At 35.9% G+C, this 19485-nt stretch overlaps 1 protein-coding gene across 1 annotated transcript in view; it reads left to right on the top strand.

Moving 5' to 3' along the window:
- The first annotated feature begins 580 nt into the window (after positions 1-580).
- Positions 581-19485, top strand: part of ARID4A (AT rich interactive domain 4A (RBP1-like)) — a 67280-nt gene continuing 48375 nt past the window's right edge. The window contains exons 1-7 of the mRNA XM_012663837.1: positions 581-679; positions 1782-1838; positions 3667-3777; positions 5710-5775; positions 6784-6874; positions 16404-16483; positions 16569-16663. Coding sequence (XP_012519291.1) covers positions 1833-1838; positions 3667-3777; positions 5710-5775; positions 6784-6874; positions 16404-16483; positions 16569-16663 — 449 coding nt within the window. The 5' untranslated portion in view covers positions 581-679; positions 1782-1832. The remainder of the gene's footprint in view (positions 680-1781; positions 1839-3666; positions 3778-5709; positions 5776-6783; positions 6875-16403; positions 16484-16568; positions 16664-19485) is intronic.

The following is a 19485-nucleotide window of genomic DNA, read 5'->3' as shown; positions in this document are numbered from 1 at the left end:
GTGCCCCACTAAAATAAATCTACCGGATAAGGACTCCGCTCCTTTCACGCCAGAAGCATAAAATGCGATAGAGCTGCGCCTACCGCTGCCGAGACAAAATGGCGCCGAGAAGCGGTTTAGCGCAAGCGCCTTGGAAACACCCTGCCCCGCCCCCGTGCAAGCCCCTGGCTGCAGTTCTGGGTTCCGTTTCCATGGGACACTTCGCCGCCAATCGTCGCGCCGAACTGCTCTTCCTGACCCCTCAATTGACCAATCAGTACTCAGTCAAGCACATCCGGAGTCGTCTCTACCAATCATTTCTGAGGACTTGCTTACTCAATACCCAATTCTCCAATAACGTTGGTCTTCGGAGAAAGCCAATCATAAGTGGAGGATGTCCTACCTGCTGTTTTTCGCACCAATCCGTGAAGTTTCAGAGCTACATCCAATGAGGACGACAGGTAGCGAGGTCCAATCCGAAGCTCTTCGGCGTCATGAGCAGCCAATAGGAGTTCGTGTAGAAGCGAGTCTGCTCAACAGCTTGTTATTTGGTGGATTGTGGCAGTAAATCGGGGCGAGTGGGGAACCCGGCGCAGGAACTGCCGTCGCGGCCGGGAGTGGTGCTGCCAGGACGGGGGCCCCCGGGGGTCAGTGGGGCGGAGGACTCAGGAGCTGACAGCACGCACTTCATCCGCTGTTGGTAGGTGGGGAGAAAGGAAGCGCGGAATACTGAATGGACGAAGCGGCAGTAGCAGCTGGTGCTGCTGCCCGGGGTCCCGGTGCAGTTGGAAGCTTTGGAGGTGGGGAGGGGGATGCTGGGCAAGTGGTGCAGCGAGCGCAGGGGAAGGGGCAAGTCGTGGAGCAGCGGCAGCAACTGCAGGAACCGCCGCCGCAGCCGCCTCCTCGTCCGCTTCCCCAGGTTCCCCGGGAAAATGGCTGTGGGGCTGGCCGCGCCGCTAAGTTTGCTTCCGCGGGGTGAGGAGCGGGCAGCTTGGACTATCCGGCCCCCCCGACTCCGTGGCGCGTCCTCCACTGTGGAGTCCGTGGCAGGACCCAAGGGGCTGGGGGCTGATACCTCTCTGGGCTGTACAAAAAGTTGAGGCGGGCGCGGGGAGGAGGCGGTGGCTGCCGCTGTGCGGCTCCCCTCCCCTCCCACACCCTGTCCGGCCACCTCCCCTCCTCCCCCCCGCACCCCCACTCCCTCTGTCCCCTCCACCGTTCGGGTCTCCCCGAGCACTCGCAGCTCCCTGCTGAAGGCCGCGGCCCCTGCCCCTTCGGGTGAAGGAGCGCTTCTCCTTCCTGACATGGTGCAGAGCGAAGGAGGGAGAGCAATGGCGCCGTGACACTCCGCTGCCGCCACCGCGGGCCCGGGGCGGGCCGAGGGGGCCGAGCGGCGGAGGCGGGGCGCGGGCCGAAGTCGGGGTATCCGGAGGGCGGCCGAGCAAAGGCTGGGCGGTCGCCTCTCTGGCGGACCTGGGGAAGCCCAAACGGCGCCCTGCTCTTGTCCAGAGCGATCTGTCCTGGGGCTCCGAGTTGAGCATTCCAGGTCAAAGTGGCCAGCGAGGCGGGGGCGCCGTGGGCCGCTGGCAAGCTCCGGGGCGGAACGGGCTGCCCTTACGCGCGCGTGGGCTTCTCGCTGCTCCCTCAGCTCCCGCGTCCTGGCTGCCCACTGAGGGGGTCTTATCCCTTGCCTGCTGAGGGTTCTGCCCCTCCCCGTTGGCATTTGTTTACTTTCTTTCCCTTCGTCGCTCCCCGCTGTTGACTGATTCTGTGCCTGTCTTTCCCCTCCCCAATGGTTCTAGCAACAGCGAAGATAGGTCGTTGAGCTGGAACCCCAGAGATCACCAATAAAAATGAAGGTAAGTGGAGCCAACGCTGCCCTGATCCTCGTGCCCTGGACACTGCCAGTCTTGAGGCTGGTGCCGTGAAATGTCATTTTTTTTGCTATTCAAAATTGATTTCCGTACTCAGCAGCACTTTCAGAAATCGAGGACGTGTTGAATGGGTGAGAAATGATATGTGTGTCTAGATGCAGTCAGTTCAGCCCCTCTCTGTAGCAGTTAGCACTTTGGAAAGGCTGGTGCAGCCTTTCAATTGTCCATTCGGATAGTATTTTTAAACACTTCCTGTGTTGGCAGCAACCTCTGCAGAAGTAAAGCTTTTGTCCTGCTTTGGTTCTTTGGGGGATTTTTTGAAAATTTTTTTCTTCTCCAGTGCCAATGAGATTTTCTAAGGGAATATGTGGATTGGATAAGGAAAGTATCATTTTTTCTGGGGATAACGTCAACTTCTCTGGCTAAAATTTTGAAGTTAATCTAAAACTAATAATGCTTAGTTCTACTTAAATCCTTATGGTAAATATTTTAAAACATATACCCATCCTAAAAATATATGTATGTGCGTGTGTGTGTGTGTGTGTGTGTGTGTGTGTGTATACATACACATATATACATATATTCTTCTCAAAACAACTGCGAACACATGTGGATGTTTAAAGAGAAAGGAAGCATTCCAGAGTATTGTGGCCATTGGAATGTTTCAGGTTAGATACTTACTTGCCAAATGTATTCCTCTTCGATTTACATTGTTTGTAAATGCAATGACTTTAAAAGGTACCTGATTCCTGTCTTCTTACTGTTTCAGTATATGAAGCTCTAAAATACAGCATTTGCCAAAGCTGTCTCTTGTTTTCCTATTTTCTTGAAGTGAAGTGACATATTCAACCTTCTTTAATATTACTTGGGAAAACTTATTGGAAAGTGAAAAATTGTTTTCTACTTAAAAATGTGTCTCTAAAGTGTACATTGTTGCCTTTACCCATAGCAATGTTGAATTGAACTTGTATGATTACACTTAACTTTTGAAAAAAATAAGCACAATGACAGATTGAGGTAGCAATCATCCTGTTACTGTCAAGATTAAAATGAATGGTAGAATGACATTTCTCACATCTTTCAAAGTATCATTCTGATCATGGCCATCTTCTTAAAGTAGACATTTCTTAGTAAAGCTTATATTTTATACTAAGAAGATTAGTGTGGTAAACTCTAGGTATGCCTACGACTTTTGAATTATTGGTTCATATCTGCATTCATTGGCTGAATTCAGACTTAAATTTTTCAAATGCAGCTTGTAGACTATGAATTTTCCAAATGTTAACTTTTTTTTTTTAATCAAAAGGGTTGGCTTCATTTCTTATCTGTACAGTTACATTGTATTTAAAAATATTGCTTTTATGTAGCTATAGCAATAAACATTTAATTATCGTTAGTGTTAATAGCAATATTTCTTTTAACTTGAAAACAATTTTGGGGAGGCCATAAATGAATAATGTAGTTTTATAAGCATTTACTATGAGATACTTTTTCTGTTTTTTTCTTATTTTTCCACTTCTTATATAAATTATAGAATTTTTTAAACACTTTGTATATAGAGAAAAAACACTATTATATTTCCTTACTGATAATTTCTAATTACAACTTTAAAACATAGTATCAAGACATCAGTATATGAAATGAAAGATTGTTAATAAAGTGTTTGCTTTAGGGGTATTTTTCAAATTATCAATTATATTAATAAGCAAATAATTTTAATGTTCTTATTACTTTAAATACAGAACCTTATAATGAGACTTGAGGTTGGTGTAGGAATAATAGCGACATTCATGGTTTATGTTCCTTTCATCAGGCAGCAGATGAGCCTGCCTACCTGACAGTGGGAACTGATGTCAGTGCCAAGTACCGAGGTGCCTTCTGTGAGGCCAAGATTAAGACTGTGAAAAGGCTGGTGAAAGTTAAGGTAATTTTTCTTTTTTTTTAAGATGTAACAGTTTTATTAACTCTGGATTGAAGAGAATCAGGGAGGGGGAGACTGCAAATCAACATTTTATTTGTTGAGTCATTACTGTGTGAAAGCACTTATATACTAAACTTATAGAAAAGGCACATTAAGAATTGAGAAATAAAGAACTCAGAAGGAGAAATTATTCTAAAATGCTTCTATCAAAATACCATGCTCCTGATACTTCCTATCATTTGGATCTTTCTTGTTTGTGGTAGCATACTTAGGCTGTAACTATTTTCTCCCCTTTCATAATACAATGTTCAGGTAGAGAAAATTTCAGTGATTAGAACAATACAGTGAGAATTATGTTTTTGAGACAGTATAAAAATGATTCAATAATTTTATTTTTAAGATGCTTTTATGACCAGTAAAAGGTTAACTGATTTCCATACAGTATTTGGAAACATAGAAAAGTACAAATGGATTAATGTCCATAGCTCACCTCTCAGAAATAACTATTAGCATTTTTTGTGTTTTCTTCTAGTAATTTTCCTATATATTTTTAATAGTCTTTGTCACTTTGTATTTAGATACCAGAGTAATCCATGCTTATTATAAACATTTTTAACGTTGAGGTCTGTTATAACATTACTATCATTCTTATTATTACTGGATCATACTGAATTTGCAGTTTGCAAAATTTGCTTTATTTGCTTATATATCTGATGTTTTCCTATAAGAATTAAGCACTGTGAAAGGAGGAAACATCTGATTCTATGCCTAACACCTAGAGTAGTGCTTGATATATAGTGGATACTTAAAATTTGTTGACTGGATGTATCAATGAATTAGAGCAGTGATTCTCAAAGTATGGCCCTAGACCAGCAGCTTTAGCCCTACCTGGAAACTTGTTCAAAACGCAAATTCTCAGGCCCACACCTCAGACCTACTGAATCAGAAACTCTGGGAGTAAGATCCAGTAATTGTGTTTTAATAAGCCCTCCATATGTTTCTCATGCATGTTAAAGTTTGAGAACTGTTGAACTAGAGGAATGCGATTCGTGTGGTAGATAAATAGATTTATATGTGATTATTATAACATTTCTGTACAAATTTTCATCTGCCGATGAAGCTTTTCTTTGGGTATTTTTAGCTAGATAGGATGTCATTTGACATTCACTTCTTATTTCATATAGCCTTTTTACTGTGTCAACTATAGGATTTGATTGTTCAATATTTATTTGGGATTCTTTGACAATTTTAACTTTTTGTTAGTATTGTGCTTCTAATTTTTTAAAAATCAATACCATGATTGTTTTAGGAGGTCTTATCATACATTCATTACCTAGATTTTTGAGTTTATTTATTTGGGTAATTGCTCTATTATGGATGGTTACCCTGTTTATTTGGGAGGATGTGTAGTAGAAAGGAGCACTTGTTTGTAAGAAACACAGAATTACATATCATGATTATTGTTCACATTTACTTTATAAAGGAGTAAAAGAGTTCTGATTTCAATTTGTTTAATTTGTTTACCTGTCATATAGACAATGTAGTTTGATACTTTTTTTATATACTTGGTGACAATCATAACGTTTTATGACTTGATAAAAAGCAATAAAAACAGTTTTAAGCTTTTACGGTAATAACTACAGGTTATAAATCTTCTGTAGTTCATTCAGTAAACAGTTATTAAGTGGCTGTAATATGCATTGACACTTGCTAACCACTAGTGATATAGTAATGAAGGAGGGCCCCCAGCCCTCAAGGAGGTCACAGTTAATGAGAGAGACAATAAACATAAATACAAGACAATGTAGTAAGTATTATACTAGACCTAACCACAGGGTGATAAGAAAGCATAGATTAAAGACATTATTGTTACAGCATTACTATAAATGTATTTTAAAAGTAACATGTAAATTATCATGCAAAAATGTTTTTCAGGTACTCCTAAAACAGGATAATACTACACAATTGGTGCAAGATGACCAAGTAAAGGGTCCTTTAAGAGTACGTATGTTGTGCAGTTTAAAATCTAAAATAATCATAGATTCATACTGTAATTGACCATCAATTTTACATTTGTACATACACTTAAAATTTTATAAGGATTTTAATCAGAAAACAAAAATACAAATGAGGGGTTTGTATAGTTAGTATAAATTATGATATTGCAATGGCTGTATTCTTAGTTTTAGAATATTAAACATCTTATAGAAGGGAAAGTTAATACATACAAACATGTTAAATTTTCACTCACCTTTTGTTTTAAATTCTTGGACTGAATACTTGACTTTGTTTTTTACATTGTTGCTGTATCTGAGGTGATGTTTAGCCTGCTAAGATATATACAGTATCATATACTGAATCTTCTGTTGTTCTAATTTACCAAGTAAATTATGTTCATTTTATAATTCAATTTTATGAATACCTATATTATGTTTTCCATCCATTTCTGGCCATTTGTTTATGTAATAAATCTTTGTTATGTCAGAGTACCACTTCGGTTAATATCTGATATACAAAGGTCTGGAAGCTGAAAGAAGGTCAACTGGTCCATCCTTCTCTCTCCAGGTGAACCTTTACCTAAAAGGTCCCTTAGATACAAATGCTAAATCGAATATTTTTATGAAAGTTGAGGCTATTTTAGTTGTCTATGGTTTTATGGATTTTATATTTAATTTTCTTGAAGGCAATGCGATACAGTGAATAGGCTCTGAAGTAAGATTTAAGAGACTGAGTTCTCATCCTTGACTCTGCAAATTATTTTCTCTTTCCAAGCCACAATTTTCAATATGTAAAGTAGGGGTAATAATAGCTACCTCACTTTTGCCAAAGTGTTCTGGGGCTCAAATTACATAATGAATATATGTGTATGAGTGATAAAGATCTAAGCCAATATAAGGTAGAATTATCATAAGTACTATATTATTTCTCTTACCCAGATCATATAGTTGGTGGGAGTGATTTGGTTTATTTGTTTAAATTTGGTAAGGAAATTTGGATTTCATGTTTTAGGTTGGGGCTATTGTTGAAACAAGGACCTCTGATGGATCTTTTCAGGAAGCTATTATCAGCAAGTTGACAGATGCTAGTTGGTATACCGTGGGTAAGTAGTTAAGTAATTTAATATATAGATTTGATTTGGAGGTTGCCTATACCTCTGTTTTGTGGGTACACCAAATCATTGTGTTGGCAGAGAAATATGCATTCTTTCCTGTCAATTTTCTGGATATAACTAGCTAAAATTTAATGATGCTCTGCAGGTAACTTAAATATTTATCACTTAAAGTAACTTGGCTGTTTGTGTCTATTTCATTCAAAAATTTACTTCTGTTTTAGGTTATTTTGATGTTTTTCTTTAGGAAAACATCACTTTAGAAAAACTTTCTTTAGGAAAGTTAGATTCTATGATTATTGTTTTTTAATAGGAAAAGTCAATAAAACAGTATTATAAATAGATGTTTTCACTTTTTTCTATAATTGCAATTAAAATTGCATAGTTGCAATCTTATTGTATTGCTGCATGTTTTATATAAGGGTAATGTAGATGTTGCCACAGAATTTATGAACTAAAAAGAATCTGACCTTAGTAGACTCAAGACCAGGTGCTTGTAGTTTAATTTTTGACTTTTGATACAGTATGGGCTCTCTTATTAACAGCTTTTAAGAAAGATGCTGTTAATCTGAATGCATTCTTAACATTCCATGCATAAGCTTATACTAGCTTTAAAAAGCTTTACTGTAGTGAGAAGCAACAAGTGTAATAATATATGTAAGTTAAAACCTAAAAGTAGTACTTAAATAGTTGCTGTCATTACATTGATGGAAAAAACAAAAGGTAACATTTCCAAATCTCCTCTCAGAACTTTCAAACTACACAACCCTGTGGATAACATCCAATCCTTTGTCTTACATTGGACACCTATAACATCGTTGGTTTTTACATTTATGTGTTGGTTTAAGAGGTGTAATTATAGTGTGGTTTCCTTGTAGAAGGAAAAGAAATGACCATTTAGGTTTACTTTTAGTTTACTTGGTTTGTTGCTTTGGATAAAAATCATTCATTTCCAATCTGATGCTCAGATCTGTGAGGAATATGCTTTGGTTAAAAATTATAGTCCCTGTGTCTTGTGGCTTCTATCAGTAGTAGCAATTTGCTGTATGTAATTACTTCTTCCAACCTATTTTATTCTTCCTGGACCTCCTAGAAGTTGGTATTGGTTCACATGGTGTTATTATTCTGAACTACGTGTTTTTAGGAAGCTCACTTGTGGCTAGTGATATTTGTTAGAGATTTAAAAACTAAACTTAATGTTAACTCTTAGAGATTAGGTAAATATAATTTTGCTATATTAAATAAAGCACTGGTAACAATTATAGGAGTTGGTTAGTATGTGTAGAATCATGGGAAAATAATATGCATATTCAAATACTATAATAATATTTATCCCATATTATAGTCACTATCAAGGTTGTACTTACACATTACTTGTGAAGCTTTACTGGTACAATGCTTGTGCTCTGCAGAAGCATGACCTTGCAGATTTTCACATTCTGGGTTCCTGCATCATAGAGTAATTATTCAGTTATGAGTAGTGATCTCTGTCCTCTACGTAAGTGGCATTTTAGTGTTTCTAAAAACATGTTACTACTGAGCGTTCTCTGTGGTCATTTTCTATGTTGGGTGATTACAGAAGAAATTGTATAATTCTTGTTTTCTTTTTTTTTATTTATGTTGCATGTCCTTCCAATGAATATGATTCTTGTTTTCAAAGAGCTTTAGAATTCTAATTGCATATAGTTGAGGTATCAAGCATTAGTGTACATGAGAATCACTTGGTGCTTGCTTAGAAAAATGAGAATTTGAAGACCCTGAACCTCTCCTTTATAGTCGTTCTGGGGATGGCAATACAAGAATCTTTTTATAAGGATGTTGGGTGATTCTGAAGCAGGTAGTACACACTTAGGAAAACAGGGAGAAACAGATTTATTTGGGAGACAGATTCAGAATATTAAAGATTTTTTACATACATGCATGAAGATCTATAAAAGTTTAAGATTTTGAGAGGTACTGTTCACTTCAGAATACTTAATATAGTACCCTGCTATAAGGAACATGTGGACATTGAAGGATGTGTACCACATAAAGAATGATCAGAGTACAGTGATCTTAATTACTAGTTGGTTTAAAAAGATGGCAAAAGGAAATGTGTGTTCTGTCACAGGTCATGAACTTTCGATTATATATTTTTCTTTTATTGAGTGCCTACTCCCTATTTCTTTTTTTTTTTTTTTTTTTTGAGACAGAGTCTCACTCTTTTGCCCAGGCTAGAGTGCCGTGGCGTCAGCCTAGCTCACAGCAACCTCAAACTCCTGGGCTCAAGCAATTCCTTCTGCCTCAGCCTCCCGAGTAGCTGGGACTACAGGCATGTGCCACCATGCCCGGCTAATTTTTTTCTATATATATATTTTTTAGTTGTCCGATTAATTTCTTTGTATTTTTAGTAGAGACGGGGTCTCGCTCTTGCTCAGGCTGGTCTCGAACTCTTGAGGTCAAACAATCTGCCCACCTCGGCCTCCCAGAGTGCTAGGATTACAGGTGTGAGCCACCGCGCCCGGCCTCCCTATTTCTTTCCTGGAATTTTTCTGGATTGCTAATTCCTAGCAAAGTATTATATAGGTAGAATCAGAAAGTTACACTAAGTATTAATGTCCTCCATGACCTTTTTTGGTTTCATGAGATACCTGAAATTATGTCAGATTATTAAAAATGAAACAAAAGAATATACCACATTGCTGCTTTAGATCAAATGGGACTGATGATCAGTAGTTATCTAAAGTTATCATTAGAATCAGTGATAGTAACTCCTTAGGTAAGATAGACATTAAATTTCTCTTCTGTTATATCTGAATAACTAATTTTGAGAAAGATTATGGATCTAATATGACTTGGTTTTTAAAATGTAATAACCTTGCCCTTTAATCTTGAACAATGAATAGCTCCAGTTCAGAGTTTTGTTTCATTTTGAGCATTAGAAATATTTTCTCTTCCTATTATAAAACAGTGCCTCCTAACATAGTTTATTCATTTGATAGGGTTGTTTTTTTGTTTTTGTTTTTGTTTTTTTGAGGCAGGATCTTGCCCAGGCTGGAGTGCAACGGTATGATCATATCTCACTGCAACCTCCAACTCCTGGGTTCAAGTGATTCTCTTGCTTCAGCCTCCCCAGGAGCTGGGACTACAGGTGCATTCCACTATGCCCACTTAATTTTTTTTTGGAGACAGAGTCTCACCCTGTTGCCCTGAATGTAGTGCCGTGGCGTCAGCCTAGCTCACAGCAACCTCAAACTCCTGGGCTTAAGCAATCCTGCCTCAGCCTCCTGAGTAGCTGGGACTACAGGCATGCGCCACCATGCCTGGCTGACTTTTTCTGTATACTTTTAGTTGTCCAGCTAATTTCTTTTTATTTTCAGTAGAGACTGGGTCTCGCTCTTGCTCAGGCTGGTCTTGAACTCCTGAGCTCAAACAATCCTCCTGCCTCCGCCTCCCAGAGAGCTAGGATTACAGGCATGAGCCACCGCACCTGGTCCCACCAAGTTTTTTTTTATTTTTTGTAGAGACGGGGTCTTGAGTTGCCCAGACTGGTCTTGAACTCCTGGCCTCAAGTGATCCTCCCAAAGTGCTGGGATTACAAGTGTGAGTCATTGCACCCAGCCATTTGATAGTTTTTATCCTTGGATTTAAGATAAGGAATCTATAACATATGGAAGTGTGTTATCTGTTCAGTCATTCAAAAGTTGTCAAAATTAGGATTAGCATTTATATCTCCACTTAAAATGTTGCCATTAACTGCTGATAAATACAACTGTCAATGACACATCTTCAAAGTAGTCTTATTTTGCCTTTTTGTAATATAAAAGTAACATGTTTGAAAAATGATGAAAATGTAAAGAAAAAAATGCCAATAATTCTAGTAATTTACATATACAATGTACATACACACATCACATGTCGAGTTTAACACTAAAATTTATTCTGCCATTTGTATAATATTTTTATAATAAATGCTTCTTAAGATTCAGGCTTTTTGTGCCTTATAGTTATTGTTTTGAACATTAGTTATATCAGATTTTGTGGAAGTACTAAGTTAAATTGAGTAGACTCCTCTAGAGGAAAATTAGATTAAACCAGTGAATTTACTGAATTTTGTAGAATGTGCTACAGGCTTATAAGGCTTTTAATTTAGTCAAACCCTTTTATCAAAAATGTTTTACCCAAAATCAACCACAAAATGTTTTCAAAACCAGGTGTTTATTCCACTGACGAGAAAATCGTTCATTAAGGAAAAAAGTGCTAAGCTACAAAGAAATTTATTTAGTCCTGGGATAGTTTAGTGAGTGCTGTGATCATCCCAGTGTTTAAATGGCCTTCCATAAGACTTAGTATTCTCATGATATTTTGTTAATGTAATTATATATTTGAGTGTTCATTTCTTAAGTTTCCAGATTCCTGGAGTTTTTTTTAATCTTAGCTGCTGAGGGACTTCAATAGTTATCACAGATGTTTCTATGAGTAACAGAACTATTGGAGCTAAAGCAATCTTGAGCAAAAAGAACAAAACTGGAGACATCTCACTACCTGATTTCAAAATACACTACAAAGCTATAGTAATCAAAACATCATAGTACTGGTATAAAAACAGACACATAGACCAATGGAACAGAATATAGAGCCCCAAAATAAATCCATGCATTTACGGTCAATTAATTTTTGACAGACTTGCCAAGAACACACAATGGGAAAAGGACAGATTCTTCAATAAAGTGTTGGGAAAACTGAATATCCACATGCAGAAAAATGGAATTAGACCCTCATCTCATACCATATGCAAAAACCAACTCAAAGAGTAAAAACTTAAACTTAAGAGCTGAAATTCTAAAACTACTAGAAAGAAAACATAAGGGGAAAGCTCCATGACATTGGCCTGGGCAATGATGTTTTGGATATGACCCCAAAATCACAGACAACAAAAGCAAAATGGACAAATGGTATTATGTCAAACGAAAAAGCTTCTATCTAGCACAGGAAAGGAAACTGTCAACACAGTGAAGAGACAGTTTTCACAATGGAAGAAAATATTTGCAAGCCAAACATCCGATAAGGGGTTAATATCCAAATATATAAGCAGCTCAGTAGTAAGAAGACAACCTGATTAAAAAATGGACAAAGGATTTGAATAGACGTTTCTCAAAAGAAAACATACAAATGACCAACAGTGTTTGAAGAAAATGTTCAACACTAGTAATCATCAGGGAAATGCAAATTAAAACTACAATGAGATATCACTTTATGCCTGTTAGAGCGGGTATTAGCATCCAAAAGATAAAAGATTGTGAGTACTAGCAAGGATATGGGAAAAGGGAACTTGTGCACAACTATTGGTGGGAATGTAAATTAGTACAATCATCATGGAAAACAGTATGGAAGCTTCTCAGAAAATAGAAAGTAGAGCTACCATATGCCCCAGCAATCCCATTTCTGGGTATACATCCAAAGAAAATGAAATCAGTTATGTCAAAGAAATATCTGCTCTCTGTGTTTATTATAGCACTATTTGCAATAGCAAAGAAATGGAATTAACCCAAGTGTTTATCAGTGGATGAATGGATAAAGAAAATGTGCTATATATACACAATGAATATTATGTGGAATAATATTCAGCCTTGAAAAAGAAGGAGATTCTGTCATTTGGTACAACATGGACAAACCTGGAGGATATTATGCTAAGTGAAAATAATTTAATCTCAGAAAGACAAATACCACGTGATCTCACTTATATGTGGAGTATAACAAAGTCAAACTCCTAGAGGAGAGTAGAATGGTGGTTATCAGGGGCTGGGGCAGGTTAGGAGTGGTGAGGGATTGGGGAAATGTTGGTCAAATGATACAAAATTTTAGTTAAACAGGAAGTATAAGTTCAGGAGATCTATAGTACAACGTGGTAGGTATAGTTAATACATTGTGTACTTGGAAATTGCTAATAGTAGATTTTAAGTGTTCTCACCACAAAAAAAAATAAGCATGTGAGGTAATGCACATGTTAATTTGCTTCTTTAGCAATTCCACAATGCATACACACTTCAAAACATGTATACCATTTATATATACTATTTTCATTTGTCAAAATATTGCTTTACCTAGTATACATTTATTTTTAATTTTCAAATTTTTACTTCATTATCCAAAGAATTCTGTTAATCATAACTGCTATACACAGATATAACAATAATGATACTTATTTTTCCAAAATCAGAATTCTTGACTTCCTCCTCAGTCTTCGTTTTATACTTCTGCTTTAAAGCTGTTATCTCTTTTGATATCCCCTTAACTAAATTGTAGCTCATTGGTTAACCTTCTCATTCTCAATTTCTTTATCTGTAAAAGGAAGATAGTGATGCCTACCTTGCAGAAGCTGTTATGAGGATTAGAATATGGTGGAAGCTTAATAAATGATGGCCAATTATGTTTATGGATAAAGTTAATTTATGTTGATGTTATCTTACTGTCTTCCAGTATCTATTAGTGCTTTGATAACAGGGAGCTGGAGCTTTCATATTTAGTAGTTCATTAGATCCCTGTTTCTTTTTGTTTCTTTGAATTCTAACAGATGAGGGTTAGGATTTGTATATTTGTTTGCATTGGCATTATTTTGTCTATTTTGTTTATGATTAGTTTACTGTGAGATCTTGGCTTTGTCATTTTCCTCTAAATAGATTTTAGTATTTAAATCTCTATTAGGGTTCTCCAGAGAGACAGAACCAATAAGATAGATACAGATATTACGGAATATTTATTAGGGAAATTGACTCAGGTAATTAAGAAAGCCAAGAAGTTCTGCGATAGGCCTCTGCAAGCAGGAGACCTGGGATGCCAATAGCTTGATTCATTTCAAGTTCAAAAGCCTCAGAACCAGGGAAATGTATGGTGTAATTCACAGTTCCAGGCCAAAGGCCTGAGAATCTGGGGGACTGCTGGTATAAGTTTCAGAGTCCCAAGGTGAGAGACCCTGGAGTTCTGTTGTCCAAGTGGAGGAGGAGGAGAGTGTCTTAGCTCTAGGAGAGAGAGAGAGGATCTGGGCCTCCAGCTGTTTGGGTGGTGCCAGTGCACATTGAGAGCAGATCTTCCCTACTTGGTCTACTGACTCACACACTAGTCTCTGGAAACACCCTCATAGACACATCAAGAAGTAATGCTTTACCGGTTCTCTAGGTATTCCTTAATCCTGTCAAGTGACACCTAAAATTAACCATCACAATGCCTAATATAATAATGGAGATACTACTTTTGGCTCATATGCATGTTCTGTTGCACTCAATGAATAATCTATTCAAGTGCCATTTTTGGCAAGTATAAGACATTTTGTAGAATCACTACATCCTTATAGGCTGACTTTTTTCTCTTAGACTGCTGTAGTGTAAGTCTGAACTAAAAAGAAGGTAAACTTACTATATACAGCAGTTAATTATTTCACTCTTACCAAAAATGCTATAAAATCACTCTTCAGTTCCTACAAATTTTGTATTCTTTTAAATGATACTTCTAACATGGAAGTTAGAGAGGAAGCTTCTTATAGATGGAGCTTTTTCATGGTTTTGGTAATTAGGGATATCATATAAGTATGCAACGTTGAGTTTTCTATTTGTCTTTCAGAAAATCTTAAAAAGTTACATGACTTAACAAATGTATAAAGTACTCAAGTACATATATTTGTATAGTTTTGTGAATTAAAAAAACAAAACTTAAACCTTTTTGTTGACTTGAAGTTGGAATTGTTCCTGAGTAAAATTATAAAATAGTTGTTTGTCCCATAATACCCTTTTGAGAAATCATTTGATTTTTACTTTATTTCTATCCATGATAAAGTATGTTGAAGTGAAATGAATTTTTCTCTTCAAAAATCTGATTTAATTTCAAAGTGATTATTTTAAAAATCTTGTACTAAGGAAATTGTTGAAATTTTTCATCAGAACATTTTGATTTAGGGCTGCCATTGATTAATGATAGAACACTATGGAAAAGATTTTGTTATGTAAATTTGACAATATTGGTTTTACATTCTCATTTTCCCTCCTCACACCTCTGTTTAAGTGTGTGTGTATGTCTGTTGTCACCATATTTGGTATTGTAGGCATTAAGGAAAATTGGAACCATTTATTCTTTATGAAATCTTACAGACACTAATACTAACAAGAGGAATGCTTTTAAGTTTGGTTTGTGATAATTTCAATGAATTTTTAAGGAACAGTGGATTATTTATTAGACTCGATGACACTGTATGAATCATGATTTTGATATAAATATTTAGGACACTATTAATCAAGTACAGATCAGTGATATAATTGATGGAAGATGTTTTGTTTTATCCTGTCATTGTGTCTGTAGGTAGTCATCAGTTTCTGAATCAGTGACAGTGTATAGCAGAGCGCTTTTGTGGAGTCATTATGGTACTTTGAATATGTGCTTCAGGATCTTTTAATTTTCTCTACATTATTTCCTGCGTGTAAGAGAACCTAAACTAGATATCTTTAGTCTAAGAGTAAGAACTGCTTGAAATAGATAAATATTGAACATATTGAGTGCTTTTATATAATTTTTTTTAAAAACTTAGTCATTAAAAATAAGTATATGATTTGATGACAAAGTGTTTGCTAATAAGACATCCTTTTTTTAAGAAGAAAATTCAGGATTATAATTATATAAGTAACCAATTAAAAGATTCTAAGATATTATTAAATCAAAGTAATGTAGAATTTCCCTTTATTAATACTAAATTATTCTGTTAGAATAGAAAAGCATTTTGAATTATGAAAATTAGGATTAAATTTTAATCATTTTTGTGTAACATGCTTTCCTCTGAATATATTCTTTTCATAAGATGTACAAACATTGTTGACTAAATATATGCATTTTAAGTATCTGAGGTAAGGATTCTGTCTTTTATTTCTTCATAACCCTGGGTAATGAGATATCTTCTAAGAGCATTTTTTTAAAAAATAAACTTTGTAACTTTGTATCTTTCTGATGTTTCCGTGTTTCAACCTTAATTTCTAAACTACTTATATCCTTTTCTAGCAAAAGAAAGAACTTGAATTTTAAGACTTTAGGATTTGGTAGCCAGTACTTCTATTATGGTAGGTTATCACGCAAATAAGTAAAAGCAGTGGAATAATCCACAGCATTACTAGGAGTCAAACAGTTTCTGAAAATTAGGGGTACTCCTTTGATAACTGTTGTGGAAAAACCCATAATACTTCTTTTTTTTAAAATCAGGTTTTTGCTCATTCTTCTAGGATTACTGGTAATTTAATATTTTTGCTTTGACTAGGTTCCTAATGAGTTACGGTCATTCTGAAGTGATAGAAATCAAAAAAGCAAAAGCAGTTGTGGGCAACCATTTAACCTGTGTTTGTTTGGTATGCTCAGAATGAGAAATGTGGTATACTCATTTGAAAAGGTTTTGAAAAATGTCTAACAAATGTTCTTACAAATATTAAGCTCTAATTAATAGCATTCTGTGCCATTAAGTTATTTAATTAGTATGCATAAATTCTGTAATATCTTGTGCTTATTGTAGTGTTTGATGATGGTGATGAGAGAACACTGAGACGTACCTCGCTTTGCCTGAAAGGGGAGAGACATTTTGCAGAGAGTGAGGTAGGATGACATGGATGGACTATTTGGATTAAACAACAGCTACTGATCTAGAGATAAAATGTGATTTAATCTGTTTCTTATCCAGACACTTGACCAGCTTCCATTAACAAATCCAGAGCATTTTGGAACTCCAGTAATTGCAAAGAAGACAAACAGAGGAAGGAGGTCTTCTCTTCCTGTGTGAGTTTTTTCATATAGGGTGTCATTACAATATAATTATTACAACATTAAACATGTGATTTTCCTAGATTTGCTAAATTTGTTTGGGTAATCTTTCCATAGCATCTTGTATCCTTAGAGTAGATGTTTTACTCTGAGCAGACCTTGTTCTTAACTATTCCCATTACTTTGCCCAAGAATTATCACACCACCTTTTTCAAAAAGGTTGTTTGTTTTAAGTTACTTTGCCTAAATCCTTAATTGATATGATGATTTTCCTATTTTAAGTGAGTATATGTGGGGATTTTTTTACCTTCTTATTTTGAAAACATTTTAAACTTAAAAATTGCAAGAATAATACAGTGAACTTCCGTATACTCTTCATCTAGCTTCACTAATTGTTGACATTTTTTGACACATTTGTTATATCATTCCCTCTATATATACATATTATTATTTTTCAATTTTATAATGATTTTATTTTGCTGAACTGTTTTAGAGGAAGTGGCAAGTATGATGACTTTACTTTTATGTATTTTAGAACAAAGAGATTCTCTCACATAATCATAGAATGAATATCAAATTCAGAAAATTTAACATTGATGGAATGCTATTATTAATAGCTAGTAATATATAGTCCGTATTTCAAATTTTGGCAATTGTCCCACTAATAGCCTCTATAGCATTCACTATTCCCCTTATTAGAGTCCAACCCAAGATCATGCATTGCATTTAGTTTATATGGTTCTTCAGTCTCCTTTAATCTGGAAAAGTTCTTTAGCCTTTTTTTCTTTTTCATGATATTGATATTTTTGAAGAGTGTTTGTAGACTATTCCTTAACATGATTTGTCCGATTGTTCACTATTAGATTCAGGTTATACATTTTTGACAGAAATACTGTAATAAGTAGTGTTGTCTTCCTTAAGGCAGGCACATCAAGAAGTGCATGTTATCAGTTTGTCCCATAATTGTTGATATTAATTGTGATCACCTGGTTAAGGTGATATCTGCCAAATTTCTGAACTTCAGAGTTACCATAGTTACCATTATTCCCTTTGTAATTCATAAATAATCTGTGTAGAGATACTTTGAGACTATTTAAATATCCTCTTCTTACCAAACTTTCCTTTGGTGGTTTTATCATCCACTGATAATTTGTGCCTAAATCAGTTAGTAGTATTATGATAGCAAAATGATGATTTTCTAATTTTTCATTCCTGCTACATTTATTAGTTGTCATTTAACTATAATGAAAATCTTTTCCTAATCATCACAATGGATTTATGGATTCTAATTTTATGTAATAGGTTATAATTCATTGTCACAAAATTCATTTTGTTGCTCAGGTTGTCCCAGATTTAGCCAATTGGAGCCTTTCCAGGCTGGCTTCTGTGCGCTTTTGATATGTCTTCACCATTTCTTCAGTACTTTTTCACTTTCTGGCGTGATGAGATGATCTAGGCTCATATTAATCTTTTTATGCCCCAGCCTTGGATTTGGCTGTTTTTATAAGGGTCCCTGATTCCTTTTAGTGGGAAATAATATTCAGAAACCAAGATCCAGGTATTATATGTACCCATTGCTACTGGGGAGTACATAATGAAGATTTTAGATGGCAAAGTCAAATAATACCTAAGCTGCAAATCAGAAAGTAATAAAAAACCTCTGAGGACCCTAAATAGAAATCCCAACTCAGCCACTTACTAAATCTTGTCACTTTGGGAAAATTACTCAAGCTCTTTGAAGTTAAGTACAACTTCTTTGAAGTTAAGTACATTTACATATATTAACTCTAATCTTCATAAAAACCTATACTATTCCTAGTTTATAGCTAAGGAAAATGGAAATGATAAATGTCTTGCCAGTTTCTGTGAGAATTAGATAATGTATATAAATTTATCAGTATATAATAAGTACTTAGTATGTGATATATATTTAATAAATCATTAACATCCAGTATTTTATTCATAAGCTAATTCAATAGACTTTTACTGAAAGTGTCCTCAATTTTAACAAGTTGAGTCATCTGGTTTCTCAGAGTGCAACAGATTTGAAGAGGTAAATAGAGGTTTTGTAAGGAAAGATAGGAAGGATTAATAGATGCAGACAATAAGGAAAGCAATGTGGTAGAGTTGATAGCTCACAAGTCTGTGAGGAAAAGGACTAAAACCATAAAAAGATAAGGAACTAAATGGTTTTGAGCCATTTAATAAACGTTAATAGCTCTGCATACTTTAGTAATATCTTCAAGAAGATGTCACATTATTCAGTATGTATTCATCAAGAATTTAGCTGGGCATAGTGGCTCATGCCTGTAATTCCAGACTTTGGGAAGCTGAGGCAGGAGGATTGCCTGAGGCCAGGAGTTCAAGACCAGCCTGGGCAACAGTGAGACCCTGTCTCCACACAAAAAAATTAGCTGGGCCGGGTGGCATGCCATGCCTGTAGTCCCAGCTACTCAGGAGGCTGAGGTGGGAGGATCATTTGAACCCAGGATTTCCAGGTTACAGTGAACTATGATTGCACCACTGTACTCTAGCCTGGGCAACACAGCAAAACCCTATCTCAAAAAAAAAAAAGAAAAATTCAAATGACAGTACATACTCATTAAAAAAACTATGCTCTTAAAATTAAAAATCCATGTTGTTGATACTTAAGGGTAAACTTTAGTTTTCCAGATAAGTTACCTAAATAAACCCTCATATGTGTTTTAACGAGATATTTTCATAGCCCGTTAGAAAGTTAAAGTTATGTTATCTAGTGTCTGGCATAAAAATGGAAGGGCAATCTTTTATTTAAAAAAATATATGGCACAGTAAGTACTTAATGGTGGTGTAATTAG

This window comes from Propithecus coquereli, unplaced genomic scaffold, assembly GCF_000956105.1.
Source record: "Propithecus coquereli isolate 6110/MARCELLA unplaced genomic scaffold, Pcoq_1.0 Scaffold83, whole genome shotgun sequence".
Classification (NCBI taxonomy): domain Eukaryota; kingdom Metazoa; phylum Chordata; class Mammalia; order Primates; family Indriidae; genus Propithecus; species Propithecus coquereli.
The sequence above is the reverse complement of the archived record's forward strand: the minus strand, read 5'-3'. Positions and strand labels throughout refer to the sequence as shown.